The sequence below is a fragment of the Ovis canadensis genome, chromosome 2 (genome assembly GCF_042477335.2).
Source record: "Ovis canadensis isolate MfBH-ARS-UI-01 breed Bighorn chromosome 2, ARS-UI_OviCan_v2, whole genome shotgun sequence".
Lineage (NCBI taxonomy): Eukaryota > Metazoa > Chordata > Mammalia > Artiodactyla > Bovidae > Ovis > Ovis canadensis.
The window spans coordinates 209,017,180-209,035,945 of NC_091246.1; the positions used below are offsets into that span (position 1 = coordinate 209,017,180).

At 44.4% G+C, this 18,766-nt stretch overlaps 1 protein-coding gene across 2 annotated transcripts in view; it reads right to left on the reverse strand.

Moving 5' to 3' along the window:
* FLACC1 (flagellum associated containing coiled-coil domains 1) overlaps positions 1-18,766 on the reverse strand; it is a 41,801-nt gene that overhangs the window by 16,708 nt on the left and 6,327 nt on the right. The window contains exons 2-11 of one of the 2 annotated variants that reach the window (XM_069578020.1): positions 18,128-18,375; positions 17,812-17,997; positions 17,247-17,321; positions 14,732-14,780; positions 12,885-13,018; positions 11,292-11,385; positions 9,222-9,283; positions 7,526-7,623; positions 6,075-6,127; positions 4,910-5,009 (exon numbers count right to left, since the gene is read on the reverse strand). In XM_069578020.1, coding sequence (XP_069434121.1) covers positions 4,910-5,009; positions 6,075-6,127; positions 7,526-7,623; positions 9,222-9,283; positions 11,292-11,385; positions 12,885-13,018; positions 14,732-14,780; positions 17,247-17,321; positions 17,812-17,924 — 778 coding nt within the window. In that variant the 5' untranslated portion in view covers positions 17,925-17,997; positions 18,128-18,375. The remainder of the gene's footprint in view (positions 1-4,909; positions 5,010-6,074; positions 6,128-7,525; positions 7,624-9,221; positions 9,284-11,291; positions 11,386-12,884; positions 13,019-14,731; positions 14,781-17,246; positions 17,322-17,811; positions 17,998-18,127; positions 18,376-18,766) is intronic. The other variant, XM_069578019.1, reaches the window with a different exon arrangement.

Consider the following 18,766-nt stretch of genomic DNA (forward strand, 5'->3'; position numbering starts at 1 on the left):
GTGAAGTTGCTTAGTTGTGTCCGACTCCTAGCGACCCCATGGACTGCAGCCTACCAGACTCCTCCGTCCATGGGATTTTCCAGGCAACAGTACTGGAGTGGGTTGCCAGTGCCTTCTCCAATGACCTGGGCTACACCAAGATTCCAGGAAAGCCTCAAGCAGGAGCAGTCCCCATGCCCCATTCCCCAGCCTTGACTCCAGGATCTTCATGCTATCTCCTGGTTATCCAGGGAGGGAAGGGACTTGAGGATGAGCTTTCCCAGGGAGTATTTGCATTTAATGAGCAGTTTGTTAAAGTCATGGACTTCCCTGGTGGCTCAGACGGTAAAGCATCTGTCTACAATACGGTAGACCCAGGTTCCATCCCTGGGTCGGGAAGATCTGCTGGAGAAGGAAATGGCAATCCAGTCCAGTACTATTGCCTGGAAAATCCCATGGACAGAGGAGCCTGGTAGGCTACAGTCCACGGGGTCACAAAGAGTCGGACATGACTGAATGACTTCACTTTCCTTTCCTTTGTTAAAGTCAGCTAAGTTGGGCTAGGATGTGGAATAAGTTTATAGAGGCCCCACTTCTGCCTCAACTAGTCCTCTAGGTCAGAAAGCAGAATCTTCAGAGATTTCCCTCTCCTTTTTCCACTTATGAAAAAGCTCAACAGAAAATTAACAAAGAAACACAAACTTTAAATGATACATTAGATCAGTTAGACCTAATTGATATCTATAGGACATTTCACCCGAAACAATGAATTTCACCTTTTTTTCAAGTGCTCATGGAACCTTCTCCAGGATAGATCACATCCTGGGCCATAAATCTAAACTTGATAAATTAAAAAAAATCAAAATCATTCCAAGCATCTTTTCTGACCATAATGCATTAAGATTAGATCTCAATTACAGGAGAAAAACTATTAAAAATTCCAACATATGGAGGTTGAACAACACACTTCTGAATAACCAACAAATCACAGAAGAAATCAAAAAAGAAATCAAAATATGCATAGAAACGAATGAAAATGAAAACACAACAACCCAAAACCTGTGGGACACTATAAAAGCAGTGCTAAGAGGAAAGTTCATAGCAATACAGGCATACCTCAAGAAACAAGAAAAAAGTCAAATAAATAACCTAACTCTACACCTAAAGCAAGTAGAAAAGGAAGAGTTGGAGAACCCCAGAGTTAGTAGAAGGAAAGAAATCTTAAAAATTAGGGCAGAAATAAATGCAAAAGAAACAAAAGAGACCATAGCAAAAATCAACAAAGCCAAAAGCTGGTTCTTTGAAAGGATAAATAAAATTGACAAACCATTAGCCAGACTCATCAAGAAGCAAAGAGAGAAAAATCAAATCAATAAAATTAGAAATGAAAATGGAGAGATCACAACAGACAACACAGAAATACAAAGGATCATAAGAGACTACTATCACCAGTTGTATGCCAATAAAATGGACAACGTGGTAGAAATGGACAAATTCTTAGAAAAGTACAATTTTCCAAAACTGAACCAGGAAGAAATAGAAAATCTTAACAGATCCATCACAAGCACGGAAATTGAAACTGTAATCAGAAATCTTCCAGTAAACAAAAGCCCAGGTCCAGACGGCTTCACAGCTGAATTCTACCAAAAATTTCGAGAAGAGCTAACACCTATCCTCCTCAAACTCTTCCAGAAAATTGCAGAGGAAGGTAAACTTCCAAACTCATTCTATGAGGCCACCATCACCCTAACACCAAAACCTGACAAAGATGTCACAAAAAAAGAAAACTACAGGCCAATATCACTGATGAACATAGATGCAAAAATCCTCAACAAAATTCTAGCAATCAGAATCCAACAACACATTAAAAAGATCATACACCATGACCAAGTGGGCTTTATCCCAGGGATGCAAGGATTCTTCAATATCCGTAAATCAATCAATGTAATTCACCACATTAACAAATTGAAAAATAAAAACCATATGATTATCTCAATAGATGCAGAGAAGGCCTTTGACAAAATTCAACATCCATTTATGATAAAAACTCTCCAGAAAGCAGGAATAGAAGGAACATACCTCAACATAATAAAAGCTATCTATGACAAACCCACAGCAAACATTATCCTCAATGGTGAAAAATTGAAAGCATTTCCCCTAAAGTCAGGAACAAGACAAGGGTGTCCACTTTCACTGCTACTATTCAACATAGTTCTGGAAGTTTTGGCCACAGCAATCAGAGCAGAAAAAGAAATAAAAGGAATCCAAATTGGAAAAGAAGAAGTAAAACTCTCACTGTTTGCAGATGACATGATCCTCTACATGGAAAACCCTAAAGACTCCACCAGAAAATTACTAGAGCTAACAATGAATATAGTAAAGTTTTAGGATATAAAATCAACACACAGAAATCCCTTGCATTCCTATACACGAATAATGAGAAAGTAGAAAAAGAAATTAAGGAAACAATTCCATTCACCATTGCAACAAAAAGAATAAAATACTTAGGAATATATCTACCTAAAGAAACTAAAGACCTATATATAGAAAACTATAAAACACTGATGAAAGAAATCAAAGAGGACACTAATAGATGGAGAAATATACCATGTTCATGGATCGGAAGAATCAATATAGTGAAAATGAGTATACTACCCAAAGCAATTTACAAATTCAATGCAATCCCTATCAAGCTACCAGCCACATTTTTCACAGAACTAGAACAAATAATTTCAAGATTTGTATGGAAATACAAAACACCTCGAATTGCCAAAGCAATCTTGAGAAAGAAGAATGGAACTGGAGGAATCAACTTGCCTGACTTCAGGCTCTACTACAAAGCCACAGTCATCAAGACAGTATGGTACTGGCACAAAGACAGACATATAGATCAATGGAACAAAATAGAAAGCCCAGAGATAAATCCACACACATATGGACACCTTATCTTTGACAAAGGAGGCAAGAATATACAATGGAGTAAAGACAATCTCTTTAACAAGTGGTGCTGGGAAAACTGGTCAACCACTTGTAAAAGAATGAAACTAGATCACTTTCTAACACCGCACACAAAAATAAACTCAAAATGGATTAAAGATCTAAATGTAAGATCGAAACTATAAAACTCCTAGAGGAGAACATAGGCAAAACACTCTCCGACATAAATCACAGCAGGATCCTCTATGATCCACCTCCCAGAATTCTGGAAATAAAAGCAAAAATAAACAAATGGGATCTAATTAAAATTAAAAGCTTCTGCACAACAAAGGAAAATATAAGCAAGGTGAAAAGACAGCCTTCTGAATGGGAGAAAATAATAGCAAATGAAGCAACTGACAAACAACTAATCTCAAAAATATACAAGCAACTTATGCAGCTCAATTCCAGAAAAATAAACGACCCAATCAAAAAATGGGCCAAAGAACTAAATAGACATTTCTCCAAAGAAGACATACGGATGGCTAACAAACACATGAGAAGATGCTCAACGTCACTCATTATTAGAGAAATGCAAATCAAAACCACAATGAGGTACCACTTCACACCAGTCAGAATGGCTGTGATCCAAAAATCTGCAAGCAATAAATGCTGGAGAGGGTGTGGAGAAAAGGGAACCCTCCTACACTGTTGGTGGGAATGCAAACTAGTACAGCCACTATGGAGAACAGTGTGGAGATTCCTTTAAAAATTGCAAATAGAACTACCTTATGACCCAGCAATCCCACTGCTGGGCATACACACCGAGGAAACCAGAATTGAAAGAGACACATGTACCCCAATGCTCATCGCAGCACTGTTTATAATAGCCAGGACATGGAAACAACCTAGATGTCCATCAGCAGATGAATGGATAAGAAAGCTGTGGTACATATACACAATGGAGTATTACTCAGCTGTAAAAAATAATTCATTTGAATCAGTTCTGATGAGATGGATGAAACTGGAGCCAATTATACAGAGTGAAGTAAGCCAGAAAGAAAAACACCAATACAGTATACTAACACATATATATGGAATTTAGGAAGATGGCAATGACGACCCTGTATGCAAGACAGGGAAAGAGACACAGATGTGTATAACGGACTTTTGGACTCAGAGGGAGAGGGAGAGGGTGGGATGATTTGGGAGAATGACATTCTAACATGTATATTATCATGTAAGAATTGAATTGCCAGTCTATGTCTGACGCAGGATGCAGCATGCTTGGGGCTGGTGCATGGGGATGACCCAGAGAGATGTTATGGGGAGGGAGGTGGGAGGGGGGGTCATGTTTGGGAACACATGTAAGAATTAAAGATATTAAAATTTAAAAAATAAAAAAAAATTTAAAAAAAAAAAGAAAAAGCTCAGTGCAGGTAGGAGAGTCTCCTATAGGGCAATCTGTGTGATCCAGGCTCTGTGCTAAGTGTTGGAAATGTTAAGAATACATAGCAATATATGAATATATCAAATCAACACGCTGTGCACTTTATCTCAAAAAAAAAAACAAAAAACCTCAATTGAAAAATACATCAAACATGGCTTCCTTTGGAGGGGACATGGCAGTATAGAGACTCTCCATGTAATGGATCATGTTGCCCCTCTCCCAGAAAGTACTGGAAACTAATTCAAGAGCCTTTTTTTTTTTTTCTGGAACGTCGGACAAGTCTGCAATCCTACAGATGTCCCCAAGCTCAGTCCAGCTCGTGATTGCCAAACTTGCAACCAGACAGTTCTGGATGGTACAGTTTAGCCCCTCGGGTGGTTAAACGCCCTAAAAGACTCCATCCTGTTGCACTTTCTTGAAATCTCCACACTTTCCATTCAGGAGTCCAGCCCTGCAGCACATCATCTTTCAAGACACCAAGGCCACCTTTCTCGAGTTGAGATCAACATTAATGCCAGTTTCTTTGGGCACCTGTCATCAAAAGCCCAAAGTTTCTGAACTCACTTTGCTGTAACAGTATCCTCTCCCGCTCCAGCTTCTCATCCTTCTCCCACTCTGCCTTCTTCTTTGACCACTTGTCCTCCATTTCATCATAAATGCTGTCCTGTTGGGGGGACACAGGTACCATGAAGAAAAGCATCCTGAAAGGCTGCACCCCAGCCTGAGGCCCAGTACTGAGCTCTCTGCAGCTTCCCTCACCAGAGCCCCTGGCTGTGGGCCTCCATACATTAACTGGTGGGCGATGATTCCAGCCCTGGGACCCAAGACCCTAAAGATCTGTGTGGCGTTTACCCTGTTGGAATGGGGCTTCCTTTGAAGACAGGCAGTTGAGCACACTGCATGTGTTCATGTCAGCTCCCTCTGAATCATGAATTGCTCATTAATAGCACAGTAGGAAACAAGGGAAATGTCAATATGCTAATTTTTAAAATCAGCTGTCCTTGTTTGCCTGGGACTGAGCTGTTTCCTGGGACTCCAGACTATCAAGGCTGAGAATTGGAAAGTCCCTGGCTACCTAGGACCCATAGTAGGGGCTTGCTGCCCCAGCCCTCCCCCATCCACTTCCCATTTCCTACTCTCTCATCCCCCTAGAATGGAATTGTACCCTAATTCTGGCTTCCTGGGCTCCCATCAAATTAGCTGATGAAATGGGCTATGTTCTGGGGTGCCCCCTGCTCCACTTGCTGAAGTTAGTGCAGAGTGATACAGCCTTTTTGGATGGCAATTTGGTCAAATGTGTTGAAGACCTTTTAAATGTTTATTCCTTTTGACCCAGTGTTCTGCTAAAATTAAAGATCGTACAAAGTACAGATCTTAAAAAGTGGTTTTCTTTAGAGTGGCGATAGTTCTTTTGGCTGTTGCTGTTGTTAATTTTTGAATTTCTTTAAAAAAAAAAAAAACAATGAGCAGGTATTAATTTGGTCACGACAAACACATTCATCAATGGAGTCTTTTAGGGTCCCGAGGCCAAATCATCCTGCAAGCATGCCATAAAAGTCCGTAGGTTCACTTTTCTCCCTGGGTGCAGTGAGGGTCACTTAGGTTCAAGAAGACCAGGGATTTCAGGAAATTATTTTCTGGGCAAGCACTCTAGACTCATCTCAACATCATCAGCCAAGAAGGAGCCTTGCTTCTCTCTCATAATCCACCAAGGAGCTCTGAATCTCACCTGATATATATGAAACATATTCTTCAAATATTTATATTCTTTTCCCATCTCCTCTGAGAACAAAAGGAAAAGAACAGAGTCGAGTCATCATTATTCCTCTGAAATACATTCAAATTCATGTGAGAGCCCTCCTACACACCATCCACACCTTGAACTCATCCCATCAGTGGTGAAACCATGGTGCTGCCTCAGCAGTTGTACTGGAAGCTTATCAGAAATCAGATGCCTGGACCCCACCCTGAACCCACTGAGTCAAGGTCTCAGAGACAAGGCTCAGTATCTGTTGATAATATGAAGTCAGATGATTCTGAGGCACCCTCAAATCTGAGAACTAATCCCTGGGGGCAAACCTACAACTGAGGGTAAAAGAGAAGCAAAACCTTCTGTCTTTTTAAAATAACATTCCTAGTGTATCCTGGTTTTGAAAACAATTATCTTTTATTTAAAACAAAAATCTGTATGCGAGACAGCAAAAGAGACACAGATGTATAGAACAGTCTTTTGGACTCTGTGGGAGAGGGAGAGGGTGGGATGATTTGGGAAAATGGCATTGAAACATGTATAATATCATATATGAAACGAGTCACCAGTCCAGGTTCAATGCATGATACTGGATGCTTGGGGCTAGTGCACTGAGATGACCCAGAGGGATGGTACGGGGAGGGAGGAGGGAGGGGGGGTTCAGGATAGGGAACACGTGTATACCTGTGGCGGATTCATGTTGATGTATGGCAAAACCAATACAATATTGTAATTAACCTCCAACTAAAATAAATAAATTTATATTAAAAAAATAAATAAAAATAACATAGAAAAAAATCTTTTCTTTAGAAAATTGGAAAACTGGCAAGGTATTAATACTAATATCATCTTTAAAAAATATAACATAAAAAGGGAAGAATTTCTGCTTCTGCCTGTAGAGATTACTCTATAAACTCAGAATTCTGAATGATACACACTTTGCCCTTCCCAAGGGCAGCATAAACAATGGGATAAGTGGCCCACACAACCCTTATAGGTTATAAGGTCATACAAATCACAGTGTGCCTGTTAGCATTTGATGAAGCACCAAAATGATGGAACAGTATTATATTTGTAGAACTTTTAGATATATTTTTAAAAGTGCTTTCATATTCTTACTGCTGTGATAAAGGCAGGTATTATTGTCCTCAATTCCCAGGTGGGGAAACTGAGACTCAAGGAGATGAAGGGACTTGTTCAAATCCCAAAACTTGGCTGCAGATACTTCTAACTTCTCAGGGTAGAGAGGTTGTTTGTTGACATGGTTTCCCTTTTTTCAGTTTCATTCTCAATCACTCCCTCTTCTTGGGCTTTAGAAGCAAACTTTGAAAGTCTACCCAGAGTGCAGCCATGGCCATGGGAATTCCTTTGCCCTCGACCTGCATGGTCAGCCTCTGCCCCCTTACCAGGGTCATCTCCCAAAACCTTACCTAGTTTGTCCTGGGCAGCCAACTTTTCTGCCTTCAAGGCTGCCTTGTAGTTTTTCTCCAACTCACTGAGTTGTGCTGCGTGAGCTTCCTCGAGCTCCCTGTGGGGCCCCAGGAGAAGACCACAGTCACCTGTGGAAGGTTTACCTGATCTCAGCTCCCCTCCTCATGCAGGCAGCTGGTGGGCAGGCAGTGGGGCCCTCACTTCCTGACACATTCTTCTGGCATCCATCCAGAAACGGTTGAGGAGACCTCTGTTTTCAACATCCACTATTTTGAATGGAGTCACTGGGGCCCATAGACTACCCCCAACAACAGGGTCTTTGCTTATAGCAAAGAAACTGTGAGCTGATTAACACCCAGGATAATTTTAGAGCCTAAGTTCTTGCCAGGCTCCATTCCAGGAGGCAGATGTTGGCACTGTTCAAGAAGGGCATTAAAACACAAGGTTGTAGGAGCTGTCAAGCCAAGAAAAGACCTGGAGGAACCTTAAATGCATACTGGTAAGTACAAGAAGTCAGTCTGAAAAGCCTACAGGCTGTATGATTCCAACTGTATGAAATTCTGGAAAAGTCACATCTATAGAAGTGGTCAAAAGATCAGTGGTTTCTGGAGGTTAGTGGGGAGATAGCAATGAACAGGCAGAGCCCAGAGGATTTTTAGGGCAATGAAATTATTCTGTATGATACTGGAATGGTGGATACATGACACTAAACATGTATCAAAACCCATAGAATCTGAAGTATCAAAAGTGACTTCCCTGATGATCCAATGGTTGGGAATCTGCCTCCAAAGCAGGGGACACGGGTTCAATCCTTGGTCAGGGAACTAAGACCCCCCATGTTTTGGGGAAATCAAGGCCGAGTACAACTAGAGAGGCTCTTTCACTGCAACTGGAGAAAGCCCGCATGCAGCAATGAAAACCCAGCACAGCCAAAAGAAAAGAAAAGGAGTGAACCCTAACCTAAATGAAGACTTTGGGAGAGGCTCATTGATTGTAACAAATGCCCCATGGTGGTGGGGCAGGATGTCAATGATGACGAAGGCTGTGCAGGTGTGGGGCCAGGGGGTATGTGGAAATTTTCTGTACTTTATGTTTTACTGTGAATCTAAAAAATAGTCTATTAATAAAATATGTAAGTTAATTAATTAATTAAAAAAATTAAAAGCAAGTTTGCAACACCTATGAGGACTTTTCTCCAGCAGGACTAAGAAAGGGACTTTGTGGGTCTTCTCATTCACACAGACAACACATTTCCTTTCTCTTCCCCTTGGTTTGTCTCTGCAGCTCTGGCTCCTGCCCTCCCATACTTTCTTCCCATTTTGCCCAGCCTTGAGCTAGCAGCCAAGACGGTTTGAGGAGAGGAGAGGAAGAGGGGGGCAGGGAGAGACTGGGCTGAGAACAATAGTAGTTTACCATGGAAATCTCATAGAGAACTGAAAATTGTTTCTTCTTAGCAATCAACTGAAAGGGAGATTATAATCGAAATAACTGGATGATAAAGCACAAAGTCAGGAATAACCTCTGTGCTATGTTTCAGTGGCCTCAGATCAAACCACCCTGCTCTCCAAAGACATGTCTCTCATCTCCCCCACCCCTTGCCACCCCATTGTCTGAAATCCCAGTGAACTGAAATCCTGCAAGGATACAGGAACCTTAGGACCTGCAGTATACAGGAACTTGTGCCAGAAAGCATACCTCGTCTTGCTTTCAAAGTTCTTCTGCATCTCGGCACAGCGGAGATCCATTTCATTAGAGAGCTGGAAATGAGGCCAGGCCAGTATTAACACGACAGGAATGAGGACCCCACTTCCACTTCAACTTGCAGCTTCTGAGAAGCCTTCCCATTCATGGGGTACCACTTACTCCCCTCGCCTCTCCTACATAGTTACTGAAGGAATGAAACAAGTCTTGCCTCTGTCATTTGGTATGAAACCAATTCATGATGTTGGTACATGGAAACCATTCCTTTCACTGTTTTGTTTTTTTTTTTTTTTCCCTTTGGCTGGATGTAATCTCTGTAAGGTCATGGCCTTTGGATTTGGGAATATGTAACTCAATTGAGCAATCATTTATTGTGCAAAAAGCTTGACCTGGAAACATCAAACAGGCCTAAGACTCAGGCCCTGTCTTCGATGAACTTAAAGACCATGTTAATAAGTCCTTGGCAGAATGACTGTGTTTCCAGAGGCAGGGAGTGCTCAGTTGCAGGTGACCCTCTGTTCTAACACATTGGGTCCTCTGGCTGGTATCTCAGGAGGAATGGACACTGCCAGCTGGGATAAGGGTTGGGGGGCCAGCACTTCTCCCCTTTGTGCAGTCACACAATGTGGGGTGTGACAGGAGGGATGTGAGAATCACAGTGTGAAGTCTCTTCATCGAAATAATCTAAATATGTCTTCAGTAGGGCCGGTGTTTTGAAAGCGTGTGTTTTGCCCAATAACCCACCAACGATGAGTTGAGTGATCTCATGCAAATTATTTAACTTCCTGAGTCTCAATTTCCTCTCTGTAGAAGGTGACCACAAAAACAGGGTTTTCAGAGAAATACAGGGATGAATCACCAGAAGGGAAGGTCTCAGCCTGAGTCCTAGGTTGGGTCACTATAGGATTCAGACACACCTGGGGTGTGTCAGAAGGTGAGGGGCTGCCTGGTGGGAAGTCACCCTTCACACATGGGTTCCAGTAACAGCAAGCATGAGCGGATGGGAAAGAGATGTAAGTGTCGCTCTGGTTTATCACTCCAGCTCAGGACACCAGGCACCCCTGCTTGGGGTGGGGAAGAAGAGTCCATGATAAAGCAGATGGTAAAATCTAAAGGGAGTGTCACCACAATCCCCAGGAGACAAGAAGACTGCAAACTGAAATCAACAGATTCGGGAGAGTGGGCTTCAACAGTTTCAATAGCAACAGGAAGTGGGACTGGAGGCTTCTGGGCAGTTTTTGAGTGAAACTAAAGTAGTGGTCACGCTGGTGCCATTAGCAAGGGTTTCAGCAAGGTCTGAAATTAAACTCACCACACAGGGCATAGCAGGCTCTGGTGGAAATTGCTGGTGCCCCCTAGTGGAGCAACCCACTCCAGTACTCTTGGCTGGAACATCCCATAGATGGAGGAGGGTGGTAGGCTACAGTCCATGGGGTCACAAGGAGTTGGACACGACTGAGCGACTTTACTTTCTTTCTTTCCTAGTGGAAAAGATAGTAGCATTGAGCATGCCAGAGATACCCAGGGAGCTCCTGGAAATTGACTTAGGCCTGAAGATCAAACCAGTCAGTCTTGAAAGGAAATCAACCCTGAATATTAATTGTAAGGACTGACGCTGAAGCTGAAGCTCCAATAATTTGGCCACCTGATGTGAAGAGCCAACTCATTGAAAAAGACCCTGATGCTGGGAAAGATTGAGAGCAGGATGAGAAGGGGACAACAGAGGATGAGATGGTTGGGTGGCATCATTGACTCAATGGACATGAGTTTGAGCAAGTTCTGGAAGATAGTGATGGACATGCTGCAGATAAATGGGATTGCAAAGAGTTGGACATGACTGAGTGACTGAACAACAATTAGAGAAAGGACTTGAGTTCCTGGCAATTATGGATGAGGATGGAGTCAGAGAAATACAACGGGGTGACCACAATCTTATCTGCAGAGCTGTTGCTTGGGCAACCTGGCTCCCATGAGTCAAGAACTTGGCCCCTTGCCTGGAACATAGCAGGTCATCTGAAGCTATTGGTCTTTCCCCTTCCCATAGCTCACTCAAGGACCACTCACCAATTTTTGGGCAGAACGATGGTCTCTGTTCATTTGCTCTATGATCACTGTCAGCTCTGAGATCTGTTCTTTGAGGTCGGCAATGATATCAATCCTGTGGGACAAGTAACCCATCACCCACAGAGCTTCCAGGCTGTGCCGGCCAGGGCTCTCCCTGAGCATGACCGGCTCTGGCCCAGTGAGAGCCAGGCTGTGTTCTGCACTTCCTCCATCATCATGGGGTAGGGGTGCAGAGGCAGAGGGTGGGCTGGGAGAAGGAAATTTGGCAGTAAGGTTGTTGAGCTCAGACACAGCCCTTTTGGGTAGACTGGCCAGAAGCGAGTAGGGGTAATTTGGTGACTCACTAGATTAGAAGAGAAAGAGGAGGATGTCAGAAATCTATTAGGGTTTGACCTTGACTCAGTAAAGATAGTTGAAATGGAGGAGGGAGAAGATCAGAGGATTAGGAAATGAGTTGGGGGGAATAGAATTGATGCTGACAGTGACTCATAGACAAGGAATGGGCTGGAAACAGGACAAAGAAGGGATTTAAGAGTGTGGCTTTCAGACTAGATTATGGATTTTTGCGTTTCTGGAAGAAAGCGAAAGTGAAAGTGTTAGTCACTCAGCTTTGTCCAACTCTTTGTGACCCCATGGATTGTAGCCCACCAGGCTCCTCTGTCCACAGAATTCTTCAGGCAAGGATACTGGAGTGGGTTGCCATACCCTTCTCCAGGGGATCTTCCTGACTCAGGGACTGAATCCAGGTTTCCTGCATTGCTGGCAGACTCTTTACTAAGGGAAGACCTGAATGGTCTTCACAGACAAGGAATGGGCTGGAAACAGGATAAAGAAGGGATTTTAGAGTGTGGCTTTCAGAATAGATTATGGATATTTGTGTTTCTTGGGCCCCCATGAAATCTGTAAGATTATTCATGAAATCTGTAAGATTATTCGGCGCTCTTTGGTTGAGCTGGAGTTAACAGGGTGGCAGGCAGTGCAGCAGACATGAGGTCCTTAATTCAACAGGTCGAGAAAAGAAGAAAGAGGATGTAGGAGGAGATGGGGAAAGATGAGATATGAGTTAGAGATTCAGGACGAAAAATGAAAAGGATGTGGGGACTGACTTTATATGGTCCTGGAGGATGGGGAGTGGGTGAGCCTTGAATGACAGAGGGGGTGGCGTAGGCTCAACTGGAATGGAATCAGGCCAGAGTCTTACACACCGCATCTCTCAGAGGCATTACTGAGTGTTGTCTTTGGACATAAGGAAAAAGATGCAGACTTGGGCTTCCCAGAAGTCCTGACTTTACTCTCAGTTCTCATTCTTCAAATTCAGACAATTGTATGACTATTTCATCTACTCATTACCTTCAGGAACAACTACTCTCCTTTAGGATGAGTGACACCAACCCAGTCATTTTCCAGATCAGCTGCCTGACTCGTCCGTCCATCCTCCTGACTCCAGTGGGCTCTGAGCAGAGAGGTGGGTACAGAGAGGTGCCAGCACAGGGCTGAGTGAAGGGACACTGTGGACTGGGTGGCAAGTGAGGGTTTGTCCTTGGGACAGGAGGGGAGAAGTCTGGGGAGCTGGAGGGAGTTCAAGGGCATTACCTGGAAATTTTGACTTTGCCCATGTCCTCCGATTCTGAATGTTTTTTCCTATCAAACATCTCATCTCCCAAGGTGACAGAAATCTGCTCCCTGTTCCGAATGAGGCGGTAGCCAGGTGACACGTTTATCACTTCCTGGGCATCAAGGTAGAATGTGAGGTCATATTGCAGACTTGGAGTGTTGGGATTGCTCCAGTATTCCTCTAGGGCCTTACTCACATCTTAGACCCACGAGGTGGGGTGTTCCCCTGTAGCCTCCCCTAGTTCCCTCTCTCCTGAAACCAAATCGCAAGACTCAGCTGGTCCCTGGGTGTCCTCATAGGCTTTTTCAAACCCAACATGTGCAAAACCCAAATGCTGACCCCTGCTCCCCCACTCTGCCTCTGAGCCCTGCTCCTCTTCTGCAATCTCCTTCCAGATGCCAGGAGGCAGCTGGGCGTTGTGGACGCTGCTCAGGTTTTGGAATTAGATGGGCCTGAGTTTAAATCCTGATTCTGCCAGTAGCCACAGTTATTCAGCATCTCTGAGCTTCAGTTTGCTTATCAGAAAATGAAGGTAATAACTCTTCATCAAAGGGCTTTTTTGATAAATAAACAAAATAACACATGAGAAAATACCTAGCACAACTGTGAGCAAAACAAAACAAAACCCTCAAAATTCTAGTCAGTTCCACCAAATCATTCATCTGGGCAGGGCAACCATCCAGTGTGGACCAGGATAAGATGTACAGTCTTTTTTAAAAAGATTTTTTGATGTGGCCATTTTTTTTTAAATAAAAAAGTAGTTATTGAATGTGTTGTATTGCTTCTGTTTTATGTTTTGGTTTTTTGGCCCCAAGGCATGTGGGATCTTAGCTCTCTGACCAGGGATTGAACCGCACCCCCTGCATTGCAAGGCGAATTCTCAAGCACTGGACTGCAGGGCTGGTCCCAGATGTACTGTCTTGAGCTGTGCAGGACACCCTGTAGCATCTGTTACCTCCTAACTCTGCCTCAACCTCATCCTCTCTTCACCACACCCCTGCCCCTCATGTGGTCCAAGGCCGCTGTCATCTTGCTCCTTGGCTCTGCTGATCTCTTCTCAGTTGGCCTCTCTGCCTTTAGTCTGGCTCCCCTAAAGTTCATCATCCTCTCCACCTAGAGGGCTATTGTATTTTTGTTTATTTTTTTTTTTCCTGACCATCAAGAGACTGTGTGATCTTCATATAAGACAGGTGGAGCCGGGGAAGAGAGGCAAGGAAAATAGATATAAGCAGAGAGTGTGAAAAGGGCCAATCATACCCCACTGGAGGGCATTTTCTAAAAATGTAAACCTGACCTGTGTCAGACCCCTAAAGGCTTCCAGACACCAAGAGAACTAGGTCTAAACTCCCAGGCAGGTGTCACGTCCTTCCGGGTTTGGTCCCATCTCTTTCTCCAGCACCCTCCTGTCCCTGCTCCTTTCCTCTCATCCTCCCATCCCGGCTCCTCTCAGGTGCCCTGGTGGTCTGTCCCCTTGTCTTTGTGGGTTCCCAAGTGCAGCAGAGGGTTTCTCGCATCTGGGCTTAAGCTGTTCCCTGGCCCAGACTGATTACCACCATCTGGTTTCTGCGGGAGACTCACCTCACCCTACTCCCTACAAGGCAGCCGAAAGTGGTTAATGAAGTGCCTTCTCTAGGATCCGGCTGAGCTGAGTTCAAGCCCTGGTTCTACCCCTTACCAGTGACACATTAAATATGATCTTGACAGATGCTCCTCAGGGGATCATTGCACAGATTCGAGGAGGTGAGTGTGTGTAAAAGATCTATGTCTTCACATAGCGGGTCTCAATAAATGTTAGCCCCACTGCCCTCTTCCCAGTTTTACTCACATTAGGTAATTTATTGCTCTCCTCTTGTTTTCCTAAATGGACTTTCATTCTGTAAGAGAAAGGCATGCTTAGAAAGCAGTCGGGGGAAAAAGGAAGGTTGGTACACAGATTGTGATGAAATGATAGGTAGTAAAAAAGTAGGAAATCAACCCATCACTAGCCTAATAGTAGAACCATTCCTAAAACAAGGGCCTAGAAACTTGATATGAAGATCCAAGTACTCTTCTATGAGCCGGTGCCTAAACTTCAATGCACGTGCTTTTTAGTGACATCATTGCTGTGTCTGCACAACTGCCTTTCTTCCTGTTTGTACTGGAGATTGGTGTTCTGGGAACCTGAAAGTGCCCAGGGTTAAATAAATTCAGGGTAAGCAAAGTGTTACTGTTCCGAGACCTGGTGTTAACCCTGATTATAATTAATATTTTTTTTCCAGATACAGAAACATGAGCATAGGGTCAGGTACTCAAATGTCATAAGAGTATTTGCAGGGGAGCTTACCTGGGATGTTGGAAGAGTCGAATAAGAGTAACTACCTTCTGCTATGGTGGCAAGCAACGCAAACTGGATTCTATCACTCTACTCAGAATCCTCAGACGGCTTCCTATGTGTTATGGACTAAATTGTGTCCCTCCCATAATTCACCACATTGAAATCCTAATACCTGCCATCCCAGAATGTGACTGTATTTGGATTTACGAACTTTAAAGAAGTGACTGAGTTAAAATGAGGCCATTAAGGTGGGCACTAATACCATTTTCCTGGTGTTCTTGCAAGAGAGATTAGGACTCACAGAACCCTGGATGTGTACACACAAAGGAGAGACCCAGTGAGGGGGTGGCAAGTGGGCAGCCATCTGCAAGCTAAGGAGAGAGTCCTCACCAGAGATCAACCCTGCCAGCATCTTGATCCTGAACTCCCAGCTTCCAGAACTATGGGACAATACATTTCTGCTGTTTAAGCCACTTAAGTCTGTGGTTTTTGTTGTGGGTGGCCCCAGCAGTGAATACACCATCCCTTTTGGAGTGAAAATCAAAGTCCTTATAGTGGCCAGCATACTTCCCTGTGAGTTTCCCACTGTTATTGTAACAAATTACTATGAATTTAGTGGCTTAGAACAACACCTTGCTATGTTTAGTTCTGAAGTCAAAGTCTGAAACGGGTCTTCCTGGGCTAAATCCGAGGTGTTGGTATGGCTGTCTTCCTCCTGGAGGCTCTGGGGGAGAATCTATTTCCTTGCCTTTTCCAGCTCCTAGAAGCTGCCCCTGCTCCTAGCAGCCTCATCCTCTGTCTTTCAAAGCCAACAAGGTCATCAGTCCAGCCTGTGCTTCTGTCGTCACCTCTCCTTCTCTGGTACACTGTCTCCTTCTTTCATAGGTAAGGAATTTTACATTTACAGTAAGTCCACCTTTACATTACATCCTGGATAATCCAGCATGATCTACCAGCTACTGAGCAACCTAATTCTACCCGCCACCTTCATTTCCCCTCAGCAAGTAACAGAACAAAGTGACGGTTTCCAGGGATTAGGACGTGGACTTCTACGGGGAGGTAGGAGGGTGATTGTTACTCTACTGACTGCATTCAGCATCCCTGCAACTTCTTTGAGCTTATTTCCCTGCACTCTCTCCTCCCTTCCTCCACTGGCCCCACGTGGGCCTTTTGCTTTCCAGGAAACATCAGATGTGCCAAGCAAATTCCCACCCAGGGCCTCTATATTCACTGTTTCCTTTGCCAGGAGTGCTTGACCCCAGTGGTCAGCGCAGTTCCTACTGACCTCTTACCCAGGGATTGCCCTGATCTCTCTGTGCAAAATTACAACCCCACCCTCACCATCCCCTCCTCCCTATGCCTGCACTGTTTTTTCACATAGTGGTTGCAGTCTTTGGATGGATGTATATGTTCATGGTCATCTCCCCAGCCCTCCCCACTAGAATGCAAGTCCAAGAGAGCAGAGACTTTGGCCATGTTCATTGCTGTCCCCCTGCACCTAACTCAAAGTCTAGCAAATAGCAGGTGCTCAGTAAATGGTTTCCAAATAAATAAGTAAATAGAATACAAAGTGTGATGCAAAGGCCTAAACCTAAATTACACTAGATAAGCTTAAAAATGTGAATGAAAATTTTAATTGATGAATAAAAACAGAGCTGCAATCTACAGAAATCCTTAGACATAGCAAAGTAATCAAGAAAAGGATGAGTGCACGCCATAAATCCATGGGAGGCTTTTGGTCAAGGACGTGAGTGGGCATTCAACGCTTTTAGGGCAGGGAGGGGCTCTCTGGGGCACCCTGCTGAGAATTCTTTGGAAGTGACTTTGAAAGCAGTGAGGGCAAAGGGCCACAGAATCCACCTGTAGGAGCTGAGGTTTGGGGGAAATCCCAGGGCATTCCGGCATTTCTCTGACACACTTGAGAGCGGTTACCTCAAGTCAGGAAACGTTGTAAAGGCCCAGAAGGGAGATTATTTTATTTACATACCTCAAACCGTTCCTGTCCCATGGACGTGAAAATACTTACTTTGGGGAGACAACAGGTTTGGTTATCGGTTGGGCATAATTTTGTTTTTTTCCAGCTGGAGGAAGAGGAGAGAGCCTGACAGTGAAAAAGGAAATCATGAGAAAGAGAAAACTGGAAATTCAGGAAACTGCTTTAGCACTCTCAGGAAAGGGAGACCTCCACAGTGACCCCAAATTGGAAGACACAGTCTGCCAATGGGAATCTTTATAATCAGGATGGTCTGGGGAACCTCAGGCCGATGACCCTGGCACTTGTTCACTGACCAGGGGTTCCTGGGCTGCAGTCCTCTAGTTCCAGAAGCTCTTTGACCCGCATGTGGGGGGCCCTGCCATGGCCCTTTCCCTCCTGTGCTTACTCTGCAGATTCCTCATTGAAACCGCACTCCGCCCCTGCTGCCCTGTCCAGAGTGCTGTGCAGCCAACAGGTGAGCAAAGCCGGGCTTTCTGGCCGCTTTGGGATTTTGCTGCCAAGCTGACTGTTTTGGAAATCTTTTGAGAGAAAGATGGCTGCCCTACTCCACAGAACCCAAGCCCTCAGGCCACACTCCATCCTGGATAATCCTTACTTGGGCTTCACCGAGGAGGTCTTGCTTGGTGGCTGAGGGGTCTTGATTAGCTTTCGAGGCCCCAAGTTCCAGGGATCCCAGCAGGTGCAGTAGATGAGGGGGTTGGGGTACATGGCAGGTCAGGGGCTGTCTTGGCTGCTTGGTCGGCAGGCCCTCACCGAAGGGGGAAACAGCAGCAGAGTTACACTGTTGAGAGTCAGAGCAACAACGCTTAGAGATGAATTGGGAAGAACCCAGGGAAAGCCCAAAGCACAGATGACAGATTCTGGAAGCTGTCAGGGTGGTACAGGGTCTCGAACATAGCGCAACACCTCACCTCTGGCCACCCAGGAGATCTGACTTGAACGCTGTTTAACATTTGATGTTGTTGTTATTTAGTCGCTCAGTCATGTCCGACTCTTTGCAACCCCATGGACTGCAGCCTACCAGGCTCCTCTGTCCACAGGATTTCCCAGACAAGAATACTGGAGCGGGTTGTCATTTTCTTCTCCAGGGGATCTTCCTGACCCAGGATCAAACCTGCATCTCCTGCGTTGGCAGGCAGGTTCTTTACCACTGAGCCACCTGGGAAGGAGTTGCTGAGTGGTTACTATGAGCCAGATCCACAATAAATGATCAGTTATTGTTATGCCAACTAGACAGATGAGGATAGTGAGGCTCAGAAAGGTAACGGAGGAAGCAAGTCACAAAGTTGGAAACAAACACAAGTCTATCTGACTCCTGAGCATTTTCTCTTCCATCAGGTCACACTAGCTATCTCTGAAGTGCAGAGAAATGCCTGTAACAGGTAGGTCATGCACAGACCTTCCTAGAAAAGCAGCTCTGTTACTCAAATTACAGTGCAAGGGAACCTTTCAGGTTCTCTTTCCTGGTCACTGGCCTGAATTGCACAGCCAAAACTCTTCCTTCTTGGCTTCATAAAAACAAAAAACTCTATAACAAAGGTCTGCATGAA